The sequence below is a fragment of the Argentina silus genome (genome assembly GCF_951799395.1).
Source record: "Argentina silus genome assembly, chromosome: 7".
Lineage (NCBI taxonomy): Eukaryota > Metazoa > Chordata > Actinopteri > Argentiniformes > Argentinidae > Argentina > Argentina silus.
Genome location: NC_139661.1, coordinates 16,156,775 through 16,178,271, shown reverse-complemented (window position 1 = coordinate 16,178,271; position 21,497 = coordinate 16,156,775). Strand labels below are relative to the sequence as shown.

At 43.4% G+C, this 21,497-nt stretch overlaps 2 protein-coding genes across 2 annotated transcripts; both read left to right on the top strand.

Annotated features, from left to right (window-relative positions):
• The first annotated feature begins 6,566 nt into the window (after positions 1-6,566).
• Positions 6,567-10,692, top strand: LOC310807197 (arrestin domain-containing protein 3). The gene is made up of 6 exons (XM_083673549.1): positions 6,567-6,883; positions 7,387-7,438; positions 7,547-7,694; positions 8,037-8,133; positions 8,245-8,501; positions 8,707-10,692. Exons 1-6 carry the CDS (start codon positions 6,628-6,630, stop codon positions 9,340-9,342), a joined length of 1,446 nt encoding a protein of 481 aa, XP_083529675.1. The 5' UTR covers positions 6,567-6,627; the 3' UTR covers positions 9,343-10,692.
• A 5,448-nt stretch (positions 10,693-16,140) lies between these two features.
• Positions 16,141-20,306, top strand: LOC310806790 (uncharacterized protein). Its single transcript, XM_083673034.1, has 5 exons — positions 16,141-16,196; positions 16,783-17,373; positions 18,021-18,149; positions 18,497-18,587; positions 18,922-20,306. Exons 1-5 carry the CDS (start codon positions 16,151-16,153, stop codon positions 19,127-19,129), a joined length of 1,065 nt encoding a protein of 354 aa, XP_083529160.1. The 5' UTR covers positions 16,141-16,150; the 3' UTR covers positions 19,130-20,306.
• The last annotated feature ends 1,191 nt before the right edge of the window (positions 20,307-21,497 follow it).

Below are 21,497 nucleotides of genomic sequence, written 5' to 3'. Positions count from 1 at the left end.
TGCAACCCAGAGATGAGGTAGATCTGAATCTCACAGTGAGCGGGCTGATCAGGCACTGTATGTATATCACCCTATGGTATGATTCTTTGATGTGGGTGTCAGTTTCATAACAATGTGATTTCCCACCCCTTGTGAAGTTCAAAAGCTTTATTTCCCCTATCAAGAGTTCACGACCCAGACAGGATGATAGGCAAACAGTCTAGAATATTCTACAGCATTATACTTGTCAAAAACCAAACATGAATCAAAAATCTGTTTTGCTGTTGTGGGGCCAGGGTATGTATTTGATATTATTAGATATAACATCAATATTATCTAATATTATTATGCCTGAGCTGTGTGGAAAGGGTGTATCTGAGCTGAGGCACAGTATTTGTGTGGAGAATAATTGTAAGAGTGAACCTTCAGCTATCTTCCAGGACAGCAGAGGGCACTGTTTCTCACTATCCCTGAACACTGCATTCCACTATTTCCCTGTTGGGTTGGAAGCTTTTGAAACCACAGAAAAAAACAAAACAAACAAGAGACCTACAATAGCCGCTATCAATACAGAAGATCACTATTTCCTGGCACTGGTTCTGCTAGAGGCCCACTTACTGAGCTACAAGAGGTTCCAGGATGTAACCCTCCTCTCTCTACCTAATCATGCACTGGTTACTCACTCATTGTTCTCAGATTGTTTTCTTAGGGTAGGAAGTTTTAGATTACCCAGCTCGATACAGAAGGGCCAGAAACAGGAAACCACACTGCCTGGCTCATACAGTACCTATTACACATGCAGTACCTGAAGTAAATTATTCAAGGAAGCAAATCTAGATTTGTTGTGCTGAGAAGAAGGTGATTTGATCTCACACCATTGTGCCAAACACTTGGTTTACAAATCCAGTTGAAGGTGCAAACTTTTCCCCAGATCAGATTGTTGTACGGTAGCATTGACCATTGAAGGTTTTTCTCACCTGGGCCTAAGCACTAGGGGTAAAATGCCACTTTTCTACATAGGCTTGTTTGTCCTTTGAGTAAATGATATTGTCTTGTGGTAATACCTTTTAGTCCCTCAATCTCATTGACAATGTACTTCAGCATATTTGAGAAAGCAGCCTGCGATACAAGTAATCCAACTTTGAGGACCAAAAGTATAGGCCATAATGTATAATACCATACCTCTAAAACGTTACTGTATAAGCAACTAACCTGCAAAACGGACATCAGGCAGACTGTCTCTTTCCTTCTCATTCTCTTCAATGGAAGTTGTTCCTTTTCATCGGTTGAGTTGCGGCCCACAGTCACTTTGTTGTCCCTCCACTGTGTCACCTTAGGACTGTCTCTAGTAGGCCTGTGGCCATGACTCCAGCTGAGCCACTCCCCCCTCCTTGAACATTCCACCCATCACACTGCTGTGGCAACTATCTCCTAAGTTACACCACCACTGTCCTTTGAAGGCTTTTACACATGCTGAGTTGTTGTTTTAACAGAGATTAGGAGCTATGCATTGTTGGACCATAAGGAACTCTAGGGAAGAAAGGAGGGAGGGACAGAGAGAGAGAGAGATGATATGCTTACAATTGTGGGTGATTTTAAACTGTTGGAGTTCTTTCGAAAATCCTACACAGTTGAAAATCAACCAAAATGGTTATTCTCTCTAGCTGATGATTGGCTGTTTCTTATTATGTAACTCCGCCCAACTAGTCAGGATGAGTTGCATGAACACTTCATTGAAGGTTTCCCAAATCTCTAGCGCCCCTCCCTGGCAAAGAAGTCCGAGTGGAGGAGTGTCTTATCTGTTTCAAAAGGTTTTGCCTTGCTGCTGGCGGGAACTGTATAAACTAATCCAATGCTAGCTAATCCACATACACACACACACTCGGCTGGGTTTACTACTAGCATGTTGGGCACAAGCACCTTTGGGGGGGAACATTTTTAGCTAGTAATCATTACACTTGGTCAGGTAAACAACATGTCTCGGGTGCTCAACTGCATCGTTGCAGTCTGTCCCGACATGGCACCCCACAAGACTCAAGTAAATTGTCTCGGGGGATACAGCGGCGTAAATATAGACGGTTGCACAGGGGCCCGTGGTGTGTGTGTATGTGTGTGGTGGTGGGGGGGGGGGGGCGTAGAGAGAGCAGGCCCTCCAACAATGTTTTGCGCGGAGAACGGGCCCTTGCGAGTGATTTAGATTGCTACCTCGGAAATACGCCTGTGTTCAAAGAAGAACTCATGTTAAATCAGAAACGGTGCCATTTGCTGTATATGCCCTCGAAAAGGCAAACCCATCTCCGTCATGGTTTTCTTTTCTTTTTTTTTTGGGGGGGGGGGGGGGGGAGGGGTAAAATAGTCAGTAGCAATCTATAACAAAATTATATGCTTATTCTACTATTCAATTAAATCAATAATTTCTTAATTTCAAAATCTGAACGTCAATACCGACAAGCTGAGCACATCTGCAAGCCGAGCGAGCAGTCATGCCTTTCAAGCATAAGAGTGGCAGTAAGAAAAGACAAGACAGAAAAGAACAGGAGGAGAAGGTAGCAAAGCTCCCTAAATTAGATGCCTTTGACTTTTTTATAAACAGTCGCCAGCCTACGGACGACCCCCCTCCTAGCAGCAATGCAGCAGTTCGGCTGGCATCAGCATCGCTGCCCCTTAGTGCAACAACCATGCAGAAGGTAACGTTAGGATAGCAAGTTAGGTATAACGTTAGTCCTAAATAATCGCAACGTTAGGCTTTTGTGTTGGATATACAATTCAAGACAAGTTATACATACATTATGGTAGGCTTAGTTGGGTAAATTATGGTCGCTATCAGGTGGATAGCCAGCCAATAAATTATTATTGTAAACTAGCTAATAGCCTAGTATATGCTAGGTAGGCTATTCCTAGCATTAGATAACATTTTCGCGCTCAAACGGGTGTCAAGCACGGTTTACGTTAGCTTGCTAGCTGTTCATAATGATCAAATAATAATGATAACTAGAGAGTGAGACGTCTGATTGCTCAACCTGACGCAAAATGCAACGAAGCAGCTGTCCGCGTGCGGCGTGCCCTCTCCCGCGGCGGGGTCCTACGGTCCCCCGGGCTCGGTCTGGTTCGAAGCGGGCCGCCTTCCCCTTAAAGGAAAAGAAATCCGCGTTATTCAGAGCTACGGTTCGCCCGCAGCGACGCAAAATGTAACGAAGCGGCTGATATCGGTGTTTCCCCATTCATTTCAGTGGGGAAAAAGGGATGAAATAATGTGGGTGGGAAAGATTTGGCATGCTCAGACATCACACACAGATTAGTGTGTAAGATTACTGTGGTGCAGGAAAACACACACACACTGTTGCTGTGTGTTACGTCCCCACATTTGTGTGTGGTGTCGTTTGTCTGTTTGTTTTTCCCTCTGTCTCTCCCAGGTATTGGTTCATCCCCCTGTCAATCATCGTTTCGTCCGTCACGCCCCACTCCTGTTGCCCTTCGACCAATGGGTTCACCTGGCGGCCTCCATCAACCAATCAGACCATCGTCCGTCTCTGTTTAAAACTCCCGCGCACTCTTCAGGAAGGGAGGGGTGTGGGTATAGAGCCCTGCGCGGGACTCTTTTCTTCATCCCGCTCCCGCCCGCTCCCGCAGTGTGTATGTCCACTCCCGCCCGTGTCCTCAAAACTCTGAGAATTTCTGACCGCACAATAATAGAGATGCATTGATTTTGTGTCTTCTCCCGTCCCGCAGGAGAAAACACGTAATTTTATAGGCTAGCCTAGACTACATCCCGATCCCGCAGTGTTTTTTTAGCCGCCCGTTCCCGTTGAGCAAAGTTCAAACCGCCCGCTCCCGCGAGATTTGCGTTTGGTCCCGCGGGACCCGGCGGGACCCAATCCCAATGCAGCCCTCTAGTGTGGTAGCATCGGTTAGCGGTTTTCTCTGTCATTTCGTATCCTACTGTTCTTGTTAGTGTCTGTCCTACCATTGTGTCCGCTGCCACACCTGTAGTTAGCCCCAGGGGAGGGCGAGTTAGGCAGGTAAGACGCCCATGGGCTTACACCTCCATCACGCAGGTTGGTTTTGTTATATACATTAGGTTAGTAACACTGTGCTGCTAGTGCAGTGGTTCTCAAACTTTTTCTGTCAGGCCCCCCTTTGGAGGAAATATTTTTTTGGGGCCCCCCCTTAACAAAAGAGTCATGAAATGGGTCTCATGAAATTTATTGAAATCTTGAGACTATTTTTCAAAAACAAAGAAAAATACAATACAATCACTTCGCCTGAACAGTAATATTTAAAGTTCGCTAGATTACTACACGAGACTATGTGCTATTTCTCAAAAGTACTTCAATAACTCAATAACTATTCTCCATTAGTCATAAAAAGGGGCTTTATAAAATATCAAGTGCAGCCTCTTAACATGCTATATTTGTCAATAAAAATGATGTACTTCAATAACTCAATAACTATTCTCCATTAGTCTGTATAGAAAAATGAAGAAAAAAGTGCTTTATAAAATATAAGGTGCAGCCTCTCAACATGCTACATCTGTCAATATGTACTTAAATAACTCAGTAACTATTCTCCATTAGGCTTTATAAAAAAAAAAAGAAGAAAAGTGCTTTATAAAATAAAATGTGCAGCCCCAACATCTGTCAATAACAATGCTCTGTAAGTCTGTTTCAAAAATAGAGGGAAATAATGAAACAGTCTTTGCTAGCTAGAACAATAAAATACAATACAATTCAACAGACTGCTACTCAGACAGTGCTTTGTCAAACATAAAAACATTTTTTAAAAATGTGTGCAATCACTTTGCCAGTTTGCAATCTTGAGGAAAAAAATGAGAATAAGAAAATGCAGGTATTTGGCAAAAAAGATGAACAAGTCAAAATGTCTGAGTCTTTCACAGCGGCCTAGTGGCTGCAGTGGGCTTGCTTTACACGGCACATTTTTTCCAAGCGGGGTTGCAGGCTTGATACCGCCACTCTCAGGTCATGCTCAATGTTGAGCTTCGATCTGTGCTTTGTTTTTAGTGAGGCTACAGCTGAAAATCTTCCTTGAAGCCGCACGCTGTTTTTTTTTTTTTCTCTCTCTCGCGGTCGTGGTCGCTCGCGCCCCCCCGTCATGCCTCTGCGCCCCCCCCCCCCACACTTTGAGAAACACTGTCTTGTGTAATGAAGTCTTCAATATAGGAAGTGGCAGTAGCGAACCATCTGAGCGCTGCTAAATAGTTGACTTGTATAAAAGACGTGTCCTCCAGTCGTATTTTAAAGTTGATCTCGGGGATAGTTCTGTTCCAATCGAAAATGCCTTCAATACAATCCTTAACCATGAGTTACGATAAAATTAATGAGTCTGGGACGTTTTCCGAAGGTGACTGTATCACGGGCAATGTCACTCTGCAGTTAACAAAACAAATTAAAGTGCCAAGGGGGACGTAAATATCCATTGGATAGAACATGGAGAGGACCACATCTCTGCACACACGAGATTTTTCCAACTGAAACAGTTATTGATTCAAGAACCTTCAAAAGGTATGTCTAAAGGGGATGATATTGTTAACTATTTGTTTCCCGTGTCAGTGATATTGCAAAACTTTGGCTAATATTTTGATTCATGAATCATTCCAGTCTCCTCAGCAAAGTGAATTCTTCTGCTACAGGTGAGATGGTGCAGGTCACAGCAAGCATCAACAACTCCTCCTCCCGTGATCTGAGACCCAAATTCAGTCTGGATCAGAAAATGACTTTCATCGCCTCCGGCTCCACAAAAATTGTGAAGACGAATGTTTGTAAGGCGGTCTTGGGTTTTACTTGAATTGTGCTTTAATTATCGATTACCATTGCTTGTATCATGTTAACATGTAGGCTACTGCTGTTTATTTATTTTCCTTTTTCACTTTTCTTCAATTGTAATATTGTTTCTCTGACTTTTTATGGACAGCACAGAGAGCTGCAGTCTCTGTACGAAAATGTGCTCTATAAATAAATGTATTATTATTTTTATCTATTACATAGCCTGTCTTTGCATACCTACAACAAAGATCTGTTTCATATAACATATACTGTATCTATTGCATATGCATGTACTGTATTTCAGGGGAGGCTGGTGGAGGTAGAAATCGGAGGACATTTGGAAGACACTCTGGGTGAAAATCGGAGGACAGTCATTGTAATGCAAGGAACGGAATGAGTTCCAATCCACTGATGTAATATTCTGCAGCAACCTCAACAGCTGTAGCTTTCCTTTGTAATGTTATACTATTTACGTTGACTCAACACACACACCAGTGTTTCCCCTGGCGTGCGCACACACACACACACACACACACACACACACAAACAGAATAATCCACTCTTGATCCTGCATTGCAGGTTTTCTAACCCTCCTATAATATTAATATTACAGGAAAACACACTCACTCACGCACGCACACACACTGTTGCTGTGCTCCCAGTGTAATGAATTCTTCCATACAGTAAGTGGCAGTAGCGAACCATCTGAGCGCTGGTAGATAGATGACTTGTATAAAAGGCGTGTCCTACAATCGTGTTGTTTGTTTTCTTGGTGAAAGCAATTCAGCGGATGAACTTGCCTTGTTGGTCATAGATGAAGTGATACATTTGAAAGTTGATCTCGGGGATAGTTCTGTTCCAATCGAAAATGCCTTCAGTAAAATCCTTAACCATGAGTTACGATACAATTAATGAGTCTGGGACGTTTTCCGAAGGTGACTGTATAACGGGAAATGTCACTCTGGAGTTAATAAGAGAAATTAAAGTGGAAAGTTTTTTCATTAAAGCCACGGGGGACGCAAATGTCCATTGGACGGAACGTCACAATGACAGGGAGCACAGTTATTCTGCAAACACGAGATTTTTCAAACTGAAACAGTTCATGATTGAAGAACCTCCAAAAGGTATGTCTATAGGGGATGATATTGTTTACTGCACCGCGGGTAAAATTGGTATAGGTTCTCTGGTCAGCAAACCGCGCATATGACAGCAGATCTCGGCTGTCTCACATGGATATAATCCATACATAGTATCCATGCCAAGAGTCATATCCGCACATTGCTTTATACAATTTTTTCAATTTTCAGTTTACTACACTGATTTGTCGGGAGTTTTGAAGCTAGGGGCTCATGCTGCAGCAACGGGACATGGCTGTTCCATGTTCCAATTATGTGCTCATGTTAATTTGCATATCCGCAGTGCGGCCTTATTGACAGGCGCCGCAGTAAACATCCACCTCTCAACAATACATCTGACGACTATTTGGCCTATAGTCATTAATGTGCACAGCAACATACAATTCACAGTTGTAGACTATGGAATGCACTAGTGTAAACTTGTTTGCATCTATCTCCAGGTTTTGCATGGGTTGGCAACCTTAGTTTGTTATTATGTAATTCTCTCACAGGTCTCCGCCCTGGGATCCATGTCTATCCATTCAGCTTCTCCATTCCTGTGGGGTAAGTTATAGAGTGAACAGAACCCTGTTTGTTCAATTCAAAACAACAACTGTGGGTCTTTGTCATACACTATCTTGGCCTCAATGGCTTATTATGTTTCCATTCCAGGAGCATGCCTTCATCCTTCAGGGGCCTTCATGGGAAGATAGTCTACAAGCTGGAGGCCAAGCTGGCGAGGAGTTGGCGGATGGGCCGCAATGTGGAGAAGGAAATAGCCTTTGTCTCCAAGGCTAACTTGAACCTTGGACTACTGATGGTACGTAGTCTGTAGGCCTACATTTAAAGGGATAGTTCACCCAAAATCACAAATAGGGGATACTTATTTGTTTCTTTGTATTGGGTATTAATTAATGTCTACAAGTAGTAAGTAGCAAGGACAAACCGCAAACACATACACATTGTTTTGCAAAATGTTTTAATTTGGGTGAACTATCCAATCTCAGTCTATTTTTATTCACCGATTTACTGTATATTTTTTAAGATTAATGTGTGGGAGAGAGGGATTTGTCAATAATTTGACATCCATGTCCCTATTTGTTTCCCATGTCAGTGATATTGCAAAACTTTGGTTAATATTTTGATTCATGAATCATTCCAGTCTCCTCAGCAACAAGGGAAGGACAAGAAGATGAATTTTTTTACCTCAGGAAGTCTCTCCATGTATATTAAAGTTGAGAGGATGGGTTACATGCCAGGTAATGAAGATCAATAACGAGACACCAGAAATATGCCATTTTTGGTGATGGAACACATAAATAAATATTTATTAGATTATTTTAATATCAAGGTGAATTCTTCCGCTACAGGTGAGATGGTGCAGGTCACTGCACACATCAACAACTCCTCCTCCCGTGATCTGAAACCCAAATTCAGTCTGGATCAGAAAATAACTTTCATCGCTTCAGGCTCCATAAATACTGTGAAGAAGAATGTTTGTAAGGTGGTCGGAGCGCCTGTCCCCTCTAAGTCACAGCAAGCTGTTGTTGGGAAATTGCAGATACCAGCCAACCAGTGCTTATCTATCCTCAACTGTGACATTATTAAAGTGGAGTACACAGTAAAGGTACTGTTCATGCAATGGCCGGACAAGCATTTATGCTTTTACTCTTTTAACAAATTATCAACATATAGTAAGAGCAACATGAATGACTAACAGCCTTCGTAGATACAATTTGATAAACACATAACTAGCTTTTGCTGAAATCAACCTCAATGCATGAATTATGTTCATTGAGATATGTTGATCAATGCTTCTGTCTATTTTACAGGCGTATCTGGATGTTCCTCTTTCTACAGATCCGGAGGTCAAGTTCCCATTGGTTATTATTCCAGAAGGAGCTGTAGGGTCCCAGCCATTTGGCAAGCCAGGCCACAGTGACTTCCCTTCTCCTGCTTCCTTGAGACCAGACCATTCTGCCTCTGGTCCAGGGGGAAGTCTGAACCCCACGAACATGCCTGCGTATTCTCCCCCAGCAGCCAAGGGAGGACATTATCCCTCTTTCTCACAGCAAGCATACCCATACCCACCTAGTCCAATGTTGCATCCACCCCCGACCGCCCCAACATTTAATCAAACCCCAACTGCCCCAACATTTAATCAAACCCCAACTGCCCCAACATTTAATCAAACCCCAACTGCTCCATCGTTTAATCAACCCCCAAATGCCCCAATGTTTAATCCACCCCCAATTGCTCCACACCTGCCCTATAATCCAATGTTCCAACCAACCTCCTCTGCCCCAACATTCAATCTACCTGAGTTTTCCCAAATGTTTCATCCCCCCCCAGCTGCCATGCTGATGAATCAGGACCCATCTTCTGAAGAACCACCATCCTACTCTTCCCTGTTTTCCTCTCCTGCACCTTCTCCAAACGACCATGACACAACAAAGAAGCCTCTTTGAGATGCAACTCAAACACGGTCGTCCATGGATGGAATTTTTGAAATCAAGGAGGGGATTATGGATCGGTCTCTGTCCATTTGTATGTCATGCTCTTTATCTCCGACACCATAATAAAATATAATTAAAAACGTCATGTAGTTCAAAGCGCATCAGACCGCAACTTTTGGCCAATTGGATGTTTTGAAATCATACCGTCAAATCCTTGGAAATGAATCAAATGAGCAATAGTAGTCGCGCTCCAGTAACTTTTCAGCCTACCTCAAATCCGTGGATTGTCTTCAAATAAACGCAAACCAGGATGTAGACCCAGACGTTGCTACACACTGTCCTATGAATTTAAGTGTCTTTGTAGCCAGCCTTTTCACACCTGTGTCTGAACTATTCCATAATGAATCAAATGGACAGGTCTTCTATCGTGTAATAGGTGTACCAATGGATGAGATGCATGAATCAACAACATTTAAATACAATTAAAAAAACAGGAACAACCCCAGCAAAAACAGAACAATTAGCCAGAAGAAGTACATTATTTTGTACTGTGATTGTTTAATTTCTTCTTTTATTGCCCACACTACCTATGTTCTTGGAAGTGTGGTACTAATATCGTAACCCAGGATGTAGACAGAGACGTTGTTACCCACTGCCCTTGGATGAACCTAAGTGCCAGTTGTCTTTTTGGCAAGCCTTTTCATACCTGTGTCTAAACAACAAATCCATTATGAATCAAATGGACAGGTCTTCTATCGTGTAATAGGTGTACCAAAGAATGAGATGCAGATCATTCAACAAAGTTTGAATAAAATTCAAAACAGGAACAACCAGAGCAAAAAATAAACAATTAGCCATAACAGAAGTACATTATTGTGTAGTTTCTGCCTTTTATAGCCCACATGTCCTATGTTCTTGGCAGTGTGGTACTAATATCGGAACCCAGGAGTCTGACTTAGTGAGACTATGTTCTTTGATGTGATACATTTTAATTTTAACCTATAGCATGCTGAATATGTCTTTTATAACTATGAATAACACATACTCTTAATGTTTTATAGCTCATGTTTCTATAATTAATATCACAGTATTAATTTCATTAATGTGGACTTGTTTGTTTGTATATTTTTCTCAGTATCTTTATTCTTATCTGTCTATAGTATTCATATAGACTTCCTGTTTACAATCCTGCTTATGTTGTATGTGTATGTTATGTGTGATGTCTATCTATCTATATGTTACCATTTGTAAATATGTGCGCCTGGGTATCATAAAAAAAAAAAAAAATTAACTTGAGACTTGAACTATTCGACTTCTGTGATGCAATGACCTCAGTCTGGGAGATAATAGACTCCTTGCGTCCTCGCCACTGTCCTCCACTCGAGTCGGCCTCAAAAAGCATTGGAAGACAGTATCTTAGAAGAGGAACCTAGACATTCTCCAAAGGAGGAGAGGACGCGAGTAGTCGTGCTCCTAACAATTGAGAAAGACTATTACCTCAGTGTGCCACGTGTCTCACACACAACAACAATACAAATCTGCAACTCTGACTATCTCTGCTGTCTTCCGACATAACCCCGTTCCGCGTTCAGTAGCACAGGGTAGTTAACACTGGGTGGCAGTAACGTCCTTCACGATAGCAACATATCCGAAATCCCACCATATTGGAAGAGTTGGGGCTCACTCAGCACTGTGCAAACGTCGAAAACACAGCGAACAAACGTACTATAACGGTATTGAAAAGTTAGTCTGCGTCTCCAAAGTAATGCACGCAAAATGCCTGCAATAAAAGCTTTTACGATTAGTTACGAAACAATTAACGAGGACAGGATATTTTCAGAAGGAGACCGTATCAGGGGTTGGGTCTCTCTAGATTTGATAAAACAAACAAATGTCGAAACCCTCTTTGTCAAAGCCAAGGGAGATGCAATTGTCGAATACAAACGATCTAAGAAGTCCAGAACTTGTACTGCAGAGAAAAGATATTTCAAACTTAAACAGATAATCATTCAAGAAACTCCCAACGGTATGGATATTGCTACTGTACTATCATTCGAGAATGATTTTAAGTAATTCCATCTACATCGCTCGCCTGTTTTGGTTTTGCCCCGCACGTTCGTTGATGCACGCATGCGACCAGTGTAGTTTTCGTGTAAGATCAGTAGTTTTGGGGATTTTTTCCTGAGATAACTGTCACCTGACGTAATATAATCATTTTAATTAGTATTTTCATGATCAATGGGAGGGGTTAGTCATTCAAAAAGAGAAAACGGAGTCACTCAAGCTATAGAATATACTGTACCTATAGTACAGTGGCCAAAAAGATAATAATTAAGAATTTTGCATGGAGACACAACTGGAATCTGAACATTGCCCACTGCCCACTGCCCACTCCCTGTTATTAACCGTTCTATATAATAGTTGCTATTGCTATTGTTACTGTCTGCTGTTGCTGCTGTGAGACATGACGGCCTGAAGAGGAGGATGTACAAGGACATCATCTGAATATATTGAGGGATCATTGTTGTTTTTGATTGAGGTGTGTCTGTCCGTGCGTGTGCTCGTAACACATTAACAGCTGTCAACTGAAATGCATCCACCGATGTCCCCATGGCCCTCAAATTGCTCTCCAGGTTTAACATTGCATTTGTTTGGTGAATAATCTTGGATTGTTGTTGTTGTTGTTGTTATGTTATGGTCATTTATCATTCTCTCACAGGCACTATACTGAACCGTGGGGTCCATGTCTATTCATTTACCTTCCACATCCCCGTGAGGTAAGTTGTAGAGTGAGCAGAACCCCCAACCCACACAAACGTGCATTCAAACCTTCTGGCCTAGCCTTATGGGATCAGTAATGACAAGTTTCAATACCTACACTCTGCCTGTTGATGTAAACGATTCAAAGCTCCAATGTCTTTTCACTGTTTTTCTATTCCAGAAGTATGCCCTCATCCACCACGGTTCCTCATGGGAGAATAGTCTACAAGCTGGAAGCTAAGCTGGTCAGGAGTAGCAGGGTTCACCGAAATGTTGAGAAGGAATTCACTTTCGTCTCCAAGACTGACTTGAACCCCGGCAAACTAAGGGTATGTTATCTGTAGATCTACCAGTAATCACATACTGTATTGTTTAAATTCACTAAATTACATGTGGTGTGAATGTGGATGGGTCAGAGGAGGCAGAAATCCATGCATAAAATGGAACGAGGTTGAATGGCAACACACTGGTTTGATACCATTCCTCATTCCATTCCATGAGTCCGTCCACCGATTTCTACCTCCCCTGGGATGGGCGGATGGATGATTAGATAAACTGGGGGAGGGAGGAAGTAACATTGCAAGAACATTGGCTAATGTTTTTTCATCAGACGTTCCAGTCTCCTCAGCACGGTGAGAAGAAGGACACAATGCATTTTTACACTCAAGGAAGTGTCTCCATAGAAGTTGACGTAGAAAGATTGGGTTATAAGCAAGGTAACACAATGTGTACGTACAATCAAGTGTTTCTGCCAATTGTCTTCAAGAGAAAGATGCATAGGGAAAATAACATGAACACTTTGTTGTCTGCAATGCTCTTTTTGAAATCTCAGTCTTTTAATATCAAGGTGAATTCTTCCGCTACAGGTGAGACGGTGCAGGTCACTGCAAACGTTAACAACTCCTCCTCCCGTGATCTTAGACCCAAATTCGTCCTGGAGCAGATTATCTCCTACATATTCTCACTTGGAAACAGCACAGCGATTGAAAAAACAGACATTTGCAAAGTGGTCGGAGAGCCTATCCGCTCTAAAACCCAGCGAACTGTCGTGAGGGCGTTGAGGATACCTACTTACCACCTGCCTTTGACCCTCCTCAACTGTGACTTGTTAAGAGTAGAGTACCAAGTTAAGGTACGGTACATTCTAATGTAATACAAGCATTTACCCGTCCATGAATTGTATTAAGAACATAAATGATTATCTCCTTCACAAGTGATGAATCATAACTTGAGATTTGTTGTCAGACATGTGGGTTAATAGTTACAACAACCCTATGGCCCTATACACACATTACATTTGCACAAATGTTATGAATAAAAAGGTTTATTCATTCAGATTGTGCATGCTGTTTATCTCGAGCTGGGATTTGGCTGTAAGAGATTTTGATCAATATCCAATCATAGAAATATAATTAATCTTCTATGTATCCAATGCTTCTGTTTATTTGCAGGTATATCTGGATGTTCCTCTTGGCCTAGATCCGGAGGTCAGGCTCCCATTGGTTATTGTCCCTGCTTGTTATCCATCTAACCAACCTGCCTCTAATCCGAGGACCTCACAGCACCAACCTGCCTCTAATCCAGGGGCCTCACGGCACCGACCTGCCTCTAATCCAGGGGTCTCACGGTACCCCTCACCTGCCTTTAATCCAGGGGCCTCACGGTACCCTCCATCTGCCTTTAATCCAGGGTCCTCACGGTACCCTCCACCTGCCTTTAATCCAGGGGCCTCACGGCACCGACCTGCCTTTAATACAGAGGCCTTACGGTACCCTCCACCTACCTTTAATACAGGAGCCTCACAGTATCCTCCACCTGCCTTTAATCCAGGGGCCTCACGGCACCGACCTGCCTTTAATCCAGAGGCATCACGGTATCCTCCACCTGCCTTCAATCCAGGGGCCTCACGGTACCCTCCACCTGCCTATAATCCAGGGGCCTCACGGTATCCTCCACCTGCCTTTAATCCAGGGGCCTCACGGCACTCGGCTACTTCTAGTCCGCGTAGAAATCCTAAAACTGCCCCAACGTTTAATCCACCCCCAACTGCCCCAACGTTTAATCCACCCCCAACCACCCCAATGTTTAATCCACCCCCAACTGCCCAAACGTTTAATACACCCCCAACTGCCCCAACGTTTAATACACCCCCAACTGCCCCAACGTTTAATACACCCCCAACTGCCCCAATGTTTAATACACCAGCAACTGCCCCAACATTTAATACACCCCCAACCACCCCAGCGTTTAATCCATCCCCAGCTACTCCACCCCCGTCGTATGCTTCAATGTTCCAACCAACCCTGACTGCCCCAACATTCAATCCAACCCCTTCTGCCCCAACATTCAATGTACCACATCTTTCCCCAGTCTTTCACCCCTCGGCAGCTGCCATGCTGATTAATCCAGACCTTTCTGAAGAAAATGAACAACCCCCCTCCTATTTATCCCTCTACCCCTCTGCTGCTGAAGCATCTCCCCGCCACAGCCCTGTGACAACAGAGAACCCTCTTTAAGACGCAACTCACAAACATCAGTCTTACTGCCTTGTGTTGATGTTCTTGACTCTTCTGTTTTCCAGAGTATGTGTGATGTTTTTGTCAGGAACTATGCAAATGGTACAGAACACCCTCATCACATGGACTTCGGTGTAGTTCTGGTGTAGTACACTTCTGGTGTAGTTTAGCTGTGGACCTGAATGAATCTTAGAGCCAGGATGGGGCAGACAGTCATTTCCACTGTGCCCTTGTATGAACCTAAGTGCCTGTTTAGTAACATATGTTTTATACACCAATTTCAGAAGAGTTTTATTTAAAGACTGTGTAAAAGAAACAAACGTTTGTATTGTGAATTAAATAGGCATGTCTAATGTAGTTTGTAGGTGTAATATAGCGATATCAGGTACTGTTCCACAGAGTCCGATGGAGAATGTAAGATCGCTAAACAAAGCTGGAGTACAATTCAAAATAGGAACAACCTGTGTGTGTGTGTGTGTGTGTGTGTGTGGGTGTGTGTGTGTGTGTGTGTGTGTGTGTGTGTGTGTGTGTGTGTGTGTGTGTGTGTGTGTGTGTGTGTGTGTGTGTGTGAGTGTAAATCACCCTGTAGTCTGATAAATAAATGCAATGTAAAATGTGTTTTTGTGATCTCAGCCTGTTCTTATCTGCCTGCCTACACTATGTCATAATCTACATGCTGTGTAATGTTGCCCTGTCTGATTCAAAGCTAGTTTACAGATAACTATTTTGTAATCTAGGCTAGATGATGATGACGAGTCATTCACTGCATGTAATGCATGATCTTAGGTTTGCATGATCTAAGTTTCTTCATGAATGTTGTTTTCTAAATGTTGAGTTATTGGTTTATTGATCAAATAATAAACAGGGTCAAACAACTGTATGCTGTATGGCAAGTCCAACCTGGCAACATGGCAAGTCCAACTTGTTGTCTTATTTGGGACGCATGTTTTGTAACCTGATTTAGATGAAGACGCTACTGTGTTGTTGCCCTGAGTAGATTTATGCACTTAGGGTCTAATTAGTATTCAATGCAGCAGTACCATAGGCCACCGATTCAAACAGACAGATATCCAATCTCTGGCTCAAGCATATGCTATAAGAATGTTGAATTCGATTGGACTGTTAAAACATACCTTTGGTTTTATGGTGTCATGATTATATGTTTAAAGTACATACGCAACTCCACATTTGCTCATATATGAATGTTTGAATTAATGCAAGTTATTCAAAATAAATAGTTTCTCTTCAGCAGATTGTCAGGCATAGATAGGACACATAGTACATACAGTATCTATTCCAATTTAATGCACTAATATCAGACACACCTGTTGATCTAATGATGAATACAGTAGGCTACAGCAAAGAGGGTTATACAGGCACATGGGATTAGAGAATCGCCTGAAGATTGCATATGGTGTCACCATACAGTCACCGATGAAAAAAAAACCAAACAGGTTTACACCCCCAAGCACTCAGATTTTCGGCTGTTGCCACGGGCGACCACAGACAGACTGTTTTGCTTGCCTGTCATGAGGAGCAGGTTGATGAACCCCTGCTGCGCTTTCACCCTCGCCGCTCTGCTGTTTTATGGTAAGAACTTGTAGGAAAGTTGCTAAAGTTGATTCACTTGAATTGCTTGATTCACTAACGAAATAGTGTTTTTAGCAAAAGCCAGGTTGCTGGTTTAAATCGACATAAACAATCGTGGCGCTACTAGCTGCTAATCAGCTAGCTGACGTCGGCTGAAGTGCTTCATACAAAAGTTAGTAGCTAGCTAGCGCTTCACTTCAGATGGTGGTTGAGGTTATTAGCTAAATTGATGGATAGCTTTTTTTAGTGTTTTCCTTGCATTGACTTGTGCAATGAGTGACAGCGACAAAAGTGCAGTCTCTAAAGTAAAGTGAAGTAGATAGCAAGCAAAGTTACCCAAAACAATTTTGCTTGTAATAAAGTCTTGTTCAGATCATGACACAATGTCATTTAAGAGAGAGGGAGTTAGCTATCCCTCCAATGGTCAGGACAATACTATTCAGGGCTCATAGTCAGTAATAATATAACAAGTAGATACACATATGTAATAGCATGAGGTTGGGTCAATCCACTCAGATGTGGGATCTTATAATAATGCAATAAATTGAGTGAGGAACTTTTCCTCTTTCATGTTTATCACCCACAGAGGCGGCTGGTTTTAGCATCAGAAGCGAGGTGCTGGGGAGGTGTGTGCAGGTCCAGGATGGGCGGCCCAGGGCCAGGGTGGTGCTGGAGCAGTGCAGCCCAGGCTTAGCCCTCCAGGAGTGGCAGTGGCTCCCTGAGAGCCACGCCCTGAGCAGCCTGCACTCTGGAGAGTGCCTGAGTGCCGTGAGGGGACGGGGGGTGCACCACGCTGTCCGCCTCGGCCTCCACCCCTGCAGTGTGGACCCAGGATCGGAGGAGGGTGGAGGTGTGGGTGTGGCAGAGGAGGGGAGCAGGGAGAGCCAGGCTTGGGCCTGCACCAAGGAGGGTCACCTCACCCTGCAAGGCAAGGGGCTCCACCTCAGCACGAGGCAGGACTCCGCCAAGGTGTTCCTGTCCAAAGAGCCAGGGCAGGCCGGTGAGTGGAGAACAATAGGGAACCACTCCATATGTGGCGAAAAAGACAGCCGTCGCCACGGCTACCACCACCACCATCACCATCACCGGCTGCATCGGCATAGCGAGTCCATGCGAACGGCTGATTCTGCACCTTCAGTGAGCTCCGCTACCATTACAAACAGCCAGCAGCAGCCAAGTAAGGACCGTTGGCTACGGCTCCATCTTAGAGGGTGGATGCTAAGTGCGATCCGCCTTGGGATGACCCTACCCTAAACCCTCACCCTCACCCTTTACATTTATATTTACATTTATGGCATTTAGCAGACGCCTTTATCCAAAGCGACGTACAACAAATACATCCATAACCATAACCCTCCCTTATCTAACCTTAACCCTAACCTTAACTGTTTTAAATCTCAACTTCAATGGATTGACTTCCCAGTCAGGCTGTCCCAAGCATCCCACTTAGCATTTACCCATCTTATAGTCTCCTCCCCTCTCTCTCCTCCTTCAAAACAGGACTAAAAACTCACCTCTTCAGACAGGCCTTTCTGTGGTCTTCTTTGTTGTTAATAGTGTATTGTTTGTTTTCTGTTTATTTTTTTTAAATGCACTCAGTTCTATGCACTTTGAGATTGTTCAAATGAAACATGCTTTACAACTAAAATGTATTATGGTTATTAAAGGGTGCATATGCCCACATTCTATTTCCCTCACCCCCTTGTCCCCTGACCCCCAATGTCCCTTCAGTTGGAGAACCAGTATATAAGGACTGTTGTTGTTAAATGTTGTGTTCTAGCACTTTCTATGTTATTGAGTTGACTCCCTCCGCTCCTGTTTCAGTGGATCAAGGAGGGGCTGACAGTGACACCACAGATAGGCACCCTGGGAGAGAGCTCTCTCCTCTGTCTGAAAGAGAAAGCACCCTAACCTCTGAGGGCCCCACTGTGGCATTCTTCACCATGGACTATGGTGAGTTTGGAAACCCTGTGTGTGGGGGACGGGACGGGACGGGGACTATAACTTCCTTTCTTAGTGAACCAGATATAACTGCATTGAGTAAAATGTGGTGCTCAGAACTGCAGCAGTCAGTTGTCTCACTCACTTATCCGACACAGGGTGGCAACAGAGGCGAGGGAAAGTAACGTTGGAATTTCTAGAGTGGGTGTATTGAGAGCAGAGTTATGAACAGCTCTTTTACAGTGTTTGTGTGTGTGTGTGTGTGTGTGTGTCTGTCTGTCTGTCTGTCTGTCTGTCTGTCTGTCTGTCTGTCTGTCTGTCGGTGTCTATGTGCGTGTGTGCGCGTGTGTTTTGTGCAGGGTTTGGCTGGAAGGTGACCATGCTGGTGCTGAGTTCCCTGGCTCTGGTGCTGGGGACAGTGATCCTCATCCTCAGCATCTACAACAACAGGTAGGAGGAGAACATGCAGCAGGCTGCACCTCTAAACATCTGCAGCTCCATTGTCTAGACGCCCCCACAGAGACAGTCCCACAGCAGACACGTTGGATCACTCTTTTACGAGATCAAAGGAAACAATTTCTTGACAAATATTATTCTTATATTAGTCAACACCCATGATTATAGACTGCATGCCCATGCAGACCAGAAAGGTCACGCTTGGGAAATTCATGTTATCTCAATGAGACTAACCTGTATGAATAAAGGTTGAACACAAACAAAGCGGTATTTAACTGATGACAAACCGCTACTCCTCACTGTCTTCCCTCTCTTTTCACTGTCCCAGGAAGAAGAAGGTGGTGTGTGTGTTGAAGTCGTACACTCCTACAGGAGATGTGAGTCAGCCAGGGTCCCCTGCGCCCAGCGAGAGGGCCCCCCTCACCAAGCACCCCATGCGGCCCGCCCGCTCACCCTCCCTCCAGCGCGGGGAGATCCTGATCGAGTGGAAGGACGGCACCGTCACTCCGCTGTTCGACAGCTTCCTGACTGACTGAAGGGAAAGTGTGTGTGTGTGTGTGTGTGTGTGTGTGTGTGTGTGTGTGTGTGTGTGTGTGTGTGTGTGTGAGAACGAAAGAAAGGGAGGAAGGTTGTAGATCTAAGAGGTGGTCCATAAACACAAAGTTCATATATTTGATACCACAGCGGAGTATTGAGTATTTGTATTGAACCACAAACACAGTGATTGTGTCCAATTTTTAACATTCAAAAACTACAGTATGTTTTGGTTTTACTCAGTAAAAGCACTTCATGGAATGTCTGGAGAGCACTTAGATCCCTCAGAAGTAGCCGTCCAAGCTAAGATGAAAGGTATGGAGGACCTGCCAGGAAATACAGCAGGACCTGGGTGAAGTACAGTACCAGACAAGCCCCAGATGAACTGGACCAGCAGACTGTATTAATAAGATAGGGTTGCCAGGTGCTTAGATGGTAGGTATTGTGTATGTATGCATACGGCTGGAGAGTGAAGTTCAATGTGGCTTTGTGTATTTGTAGAGTTGTTATTAAAAGCTAGTGTGTCAAAGCAATGTTAGGAATGATAGAGCTCGATGGCAATAGGAAAGCCTAAGAACATAATATGTGAAGTTAGTATGATCCGTTTTTTCAGTCATATAGTATAACAAAGTATTGTGCCAGCTTGTGGATAGATTGTAATTTTATGAGGTTAAAACAAAAAAAGAAGTCTGAATTTAAAACTCAAGTAGCAAATGCCTAGATATGTGTGCGTCTTATCTGAATAATGTACTCACTCATTGGCATTGGGAATGTCTGTTCTGAAATACTGATGTTTATTATATGCACTTTACTTGTGTTATAGTTCGATATACTGTAGACCGTTCCTTCTCTTCTTACATTCCCTGAAGTGTAGAGGTTTTACACTTGTTTGTTTTTCGTTGTCATAGCTGGTGTATTAATTAATAACGTAATTAATAATGTATAATTAATAATAATGTATATTTCATGTGTAAATATTGAAAGGCACTTCTCTGTTCATTTTGTACTGTAGATTCCTGTTGGTTACTAAGTAGATGGGACATGCTAATCTTAACACAACAAGGGTGTGTTTGACAGTTGACTCGACAGTTGTGGATGATTACTGTACAGTAGGTGCCATGCCCTAGTTTATGATGTAATGATGAATAACATTTTGACCTGCAGTAGAACCACTTTAATAAATTTGATTTGACTTCCGTGTTTGACTGAAATCATTACGATGGTGTCCTGTAGCTCTGGTGAGAAGATATATGAAAGCTGAAAAAAGACCATGTGTACTGTACTTACGTGGAAAGGTATTTTAAGAGCTCAAAGTCCCAGGATGTAGCCAGTCTGATGATGGGTGTTTAGAGAGTGTGGTATTTCCCTGTGGCACGGAAACTTCCCAGCAGGAGGAGTCTGTTTACGACTAAAAGTTGTTTTTGTGTTGTTTAGGGAGAGGCTGGCGTAGAGACATTTTAGGGCATGCTAAATGCGATCTCTTTTTGACTTTGAGGTCTATAAGGAATCATAAAGGGGCAAGCCTAGGTACGGTATGGTGCACAATCCTATGATGTGTCAAAACATTTCAGCACAGACACCAAGAACTTAAGATACTGTATGTGAAATGAGGACAGAAAGGTGTGTGTGTGTGTGTGAAGGGGTCCTACAGGCCTTTGCTTGTCTAACACCTTGTTACCACGAAGTACGCCTAAATCGACAGTGTCACTCTTCACCTTTTGAGAGCAGGTCCCTCACAGTTAAATATCTCATCTCCAAAACTAAACTTTTGTGCAGTGTATAAAAATAGGTTGCTGCCCTCCTATCCAGACCACATGACCACATGACCACCGTGTGTTGCTGCTCCTTAGCTTTGCAGAGCAGACTTGGTATGTTTTCCTCATTTTTTCCCTTAAAGGGTGAATTCAGTCCCTCAAAGTAGGCTTTACTGTATCTTGTGGCGATCTACTTGGTTTTCTGTATGTGCTCAGGGGAGGCTGAAATCGGAAGACGGCCTCATTGTAATGCATGGAATGGAATGAGAAATGGTAACAAACAGACATGTTTGATACCGTTCCTCATTCCGTTCCATGCGTTGCGATGAGCCCGTCCTCCGATTTCTACCTTCACCGGCCTCCCGTGGTGCTACTGAATTTAGTCATCATGTCATAGAGTCATGTCATGTCAGGAAACCTGTTGTGTCATATTCATCAGCCCATGTCCTGTGGTTTGATCACATGTGACACATAAGAGCGATTTACAGCATTAAAAAAAGGTGAATCATAAGGTGTCCTACATATGCATGATACTATTGACCCATTGAACGACCATCTTAACCAGTAGGGAAGGAAAGGGCTTTGCCCCAGGATGTACACACCCACAGTGGTTGGC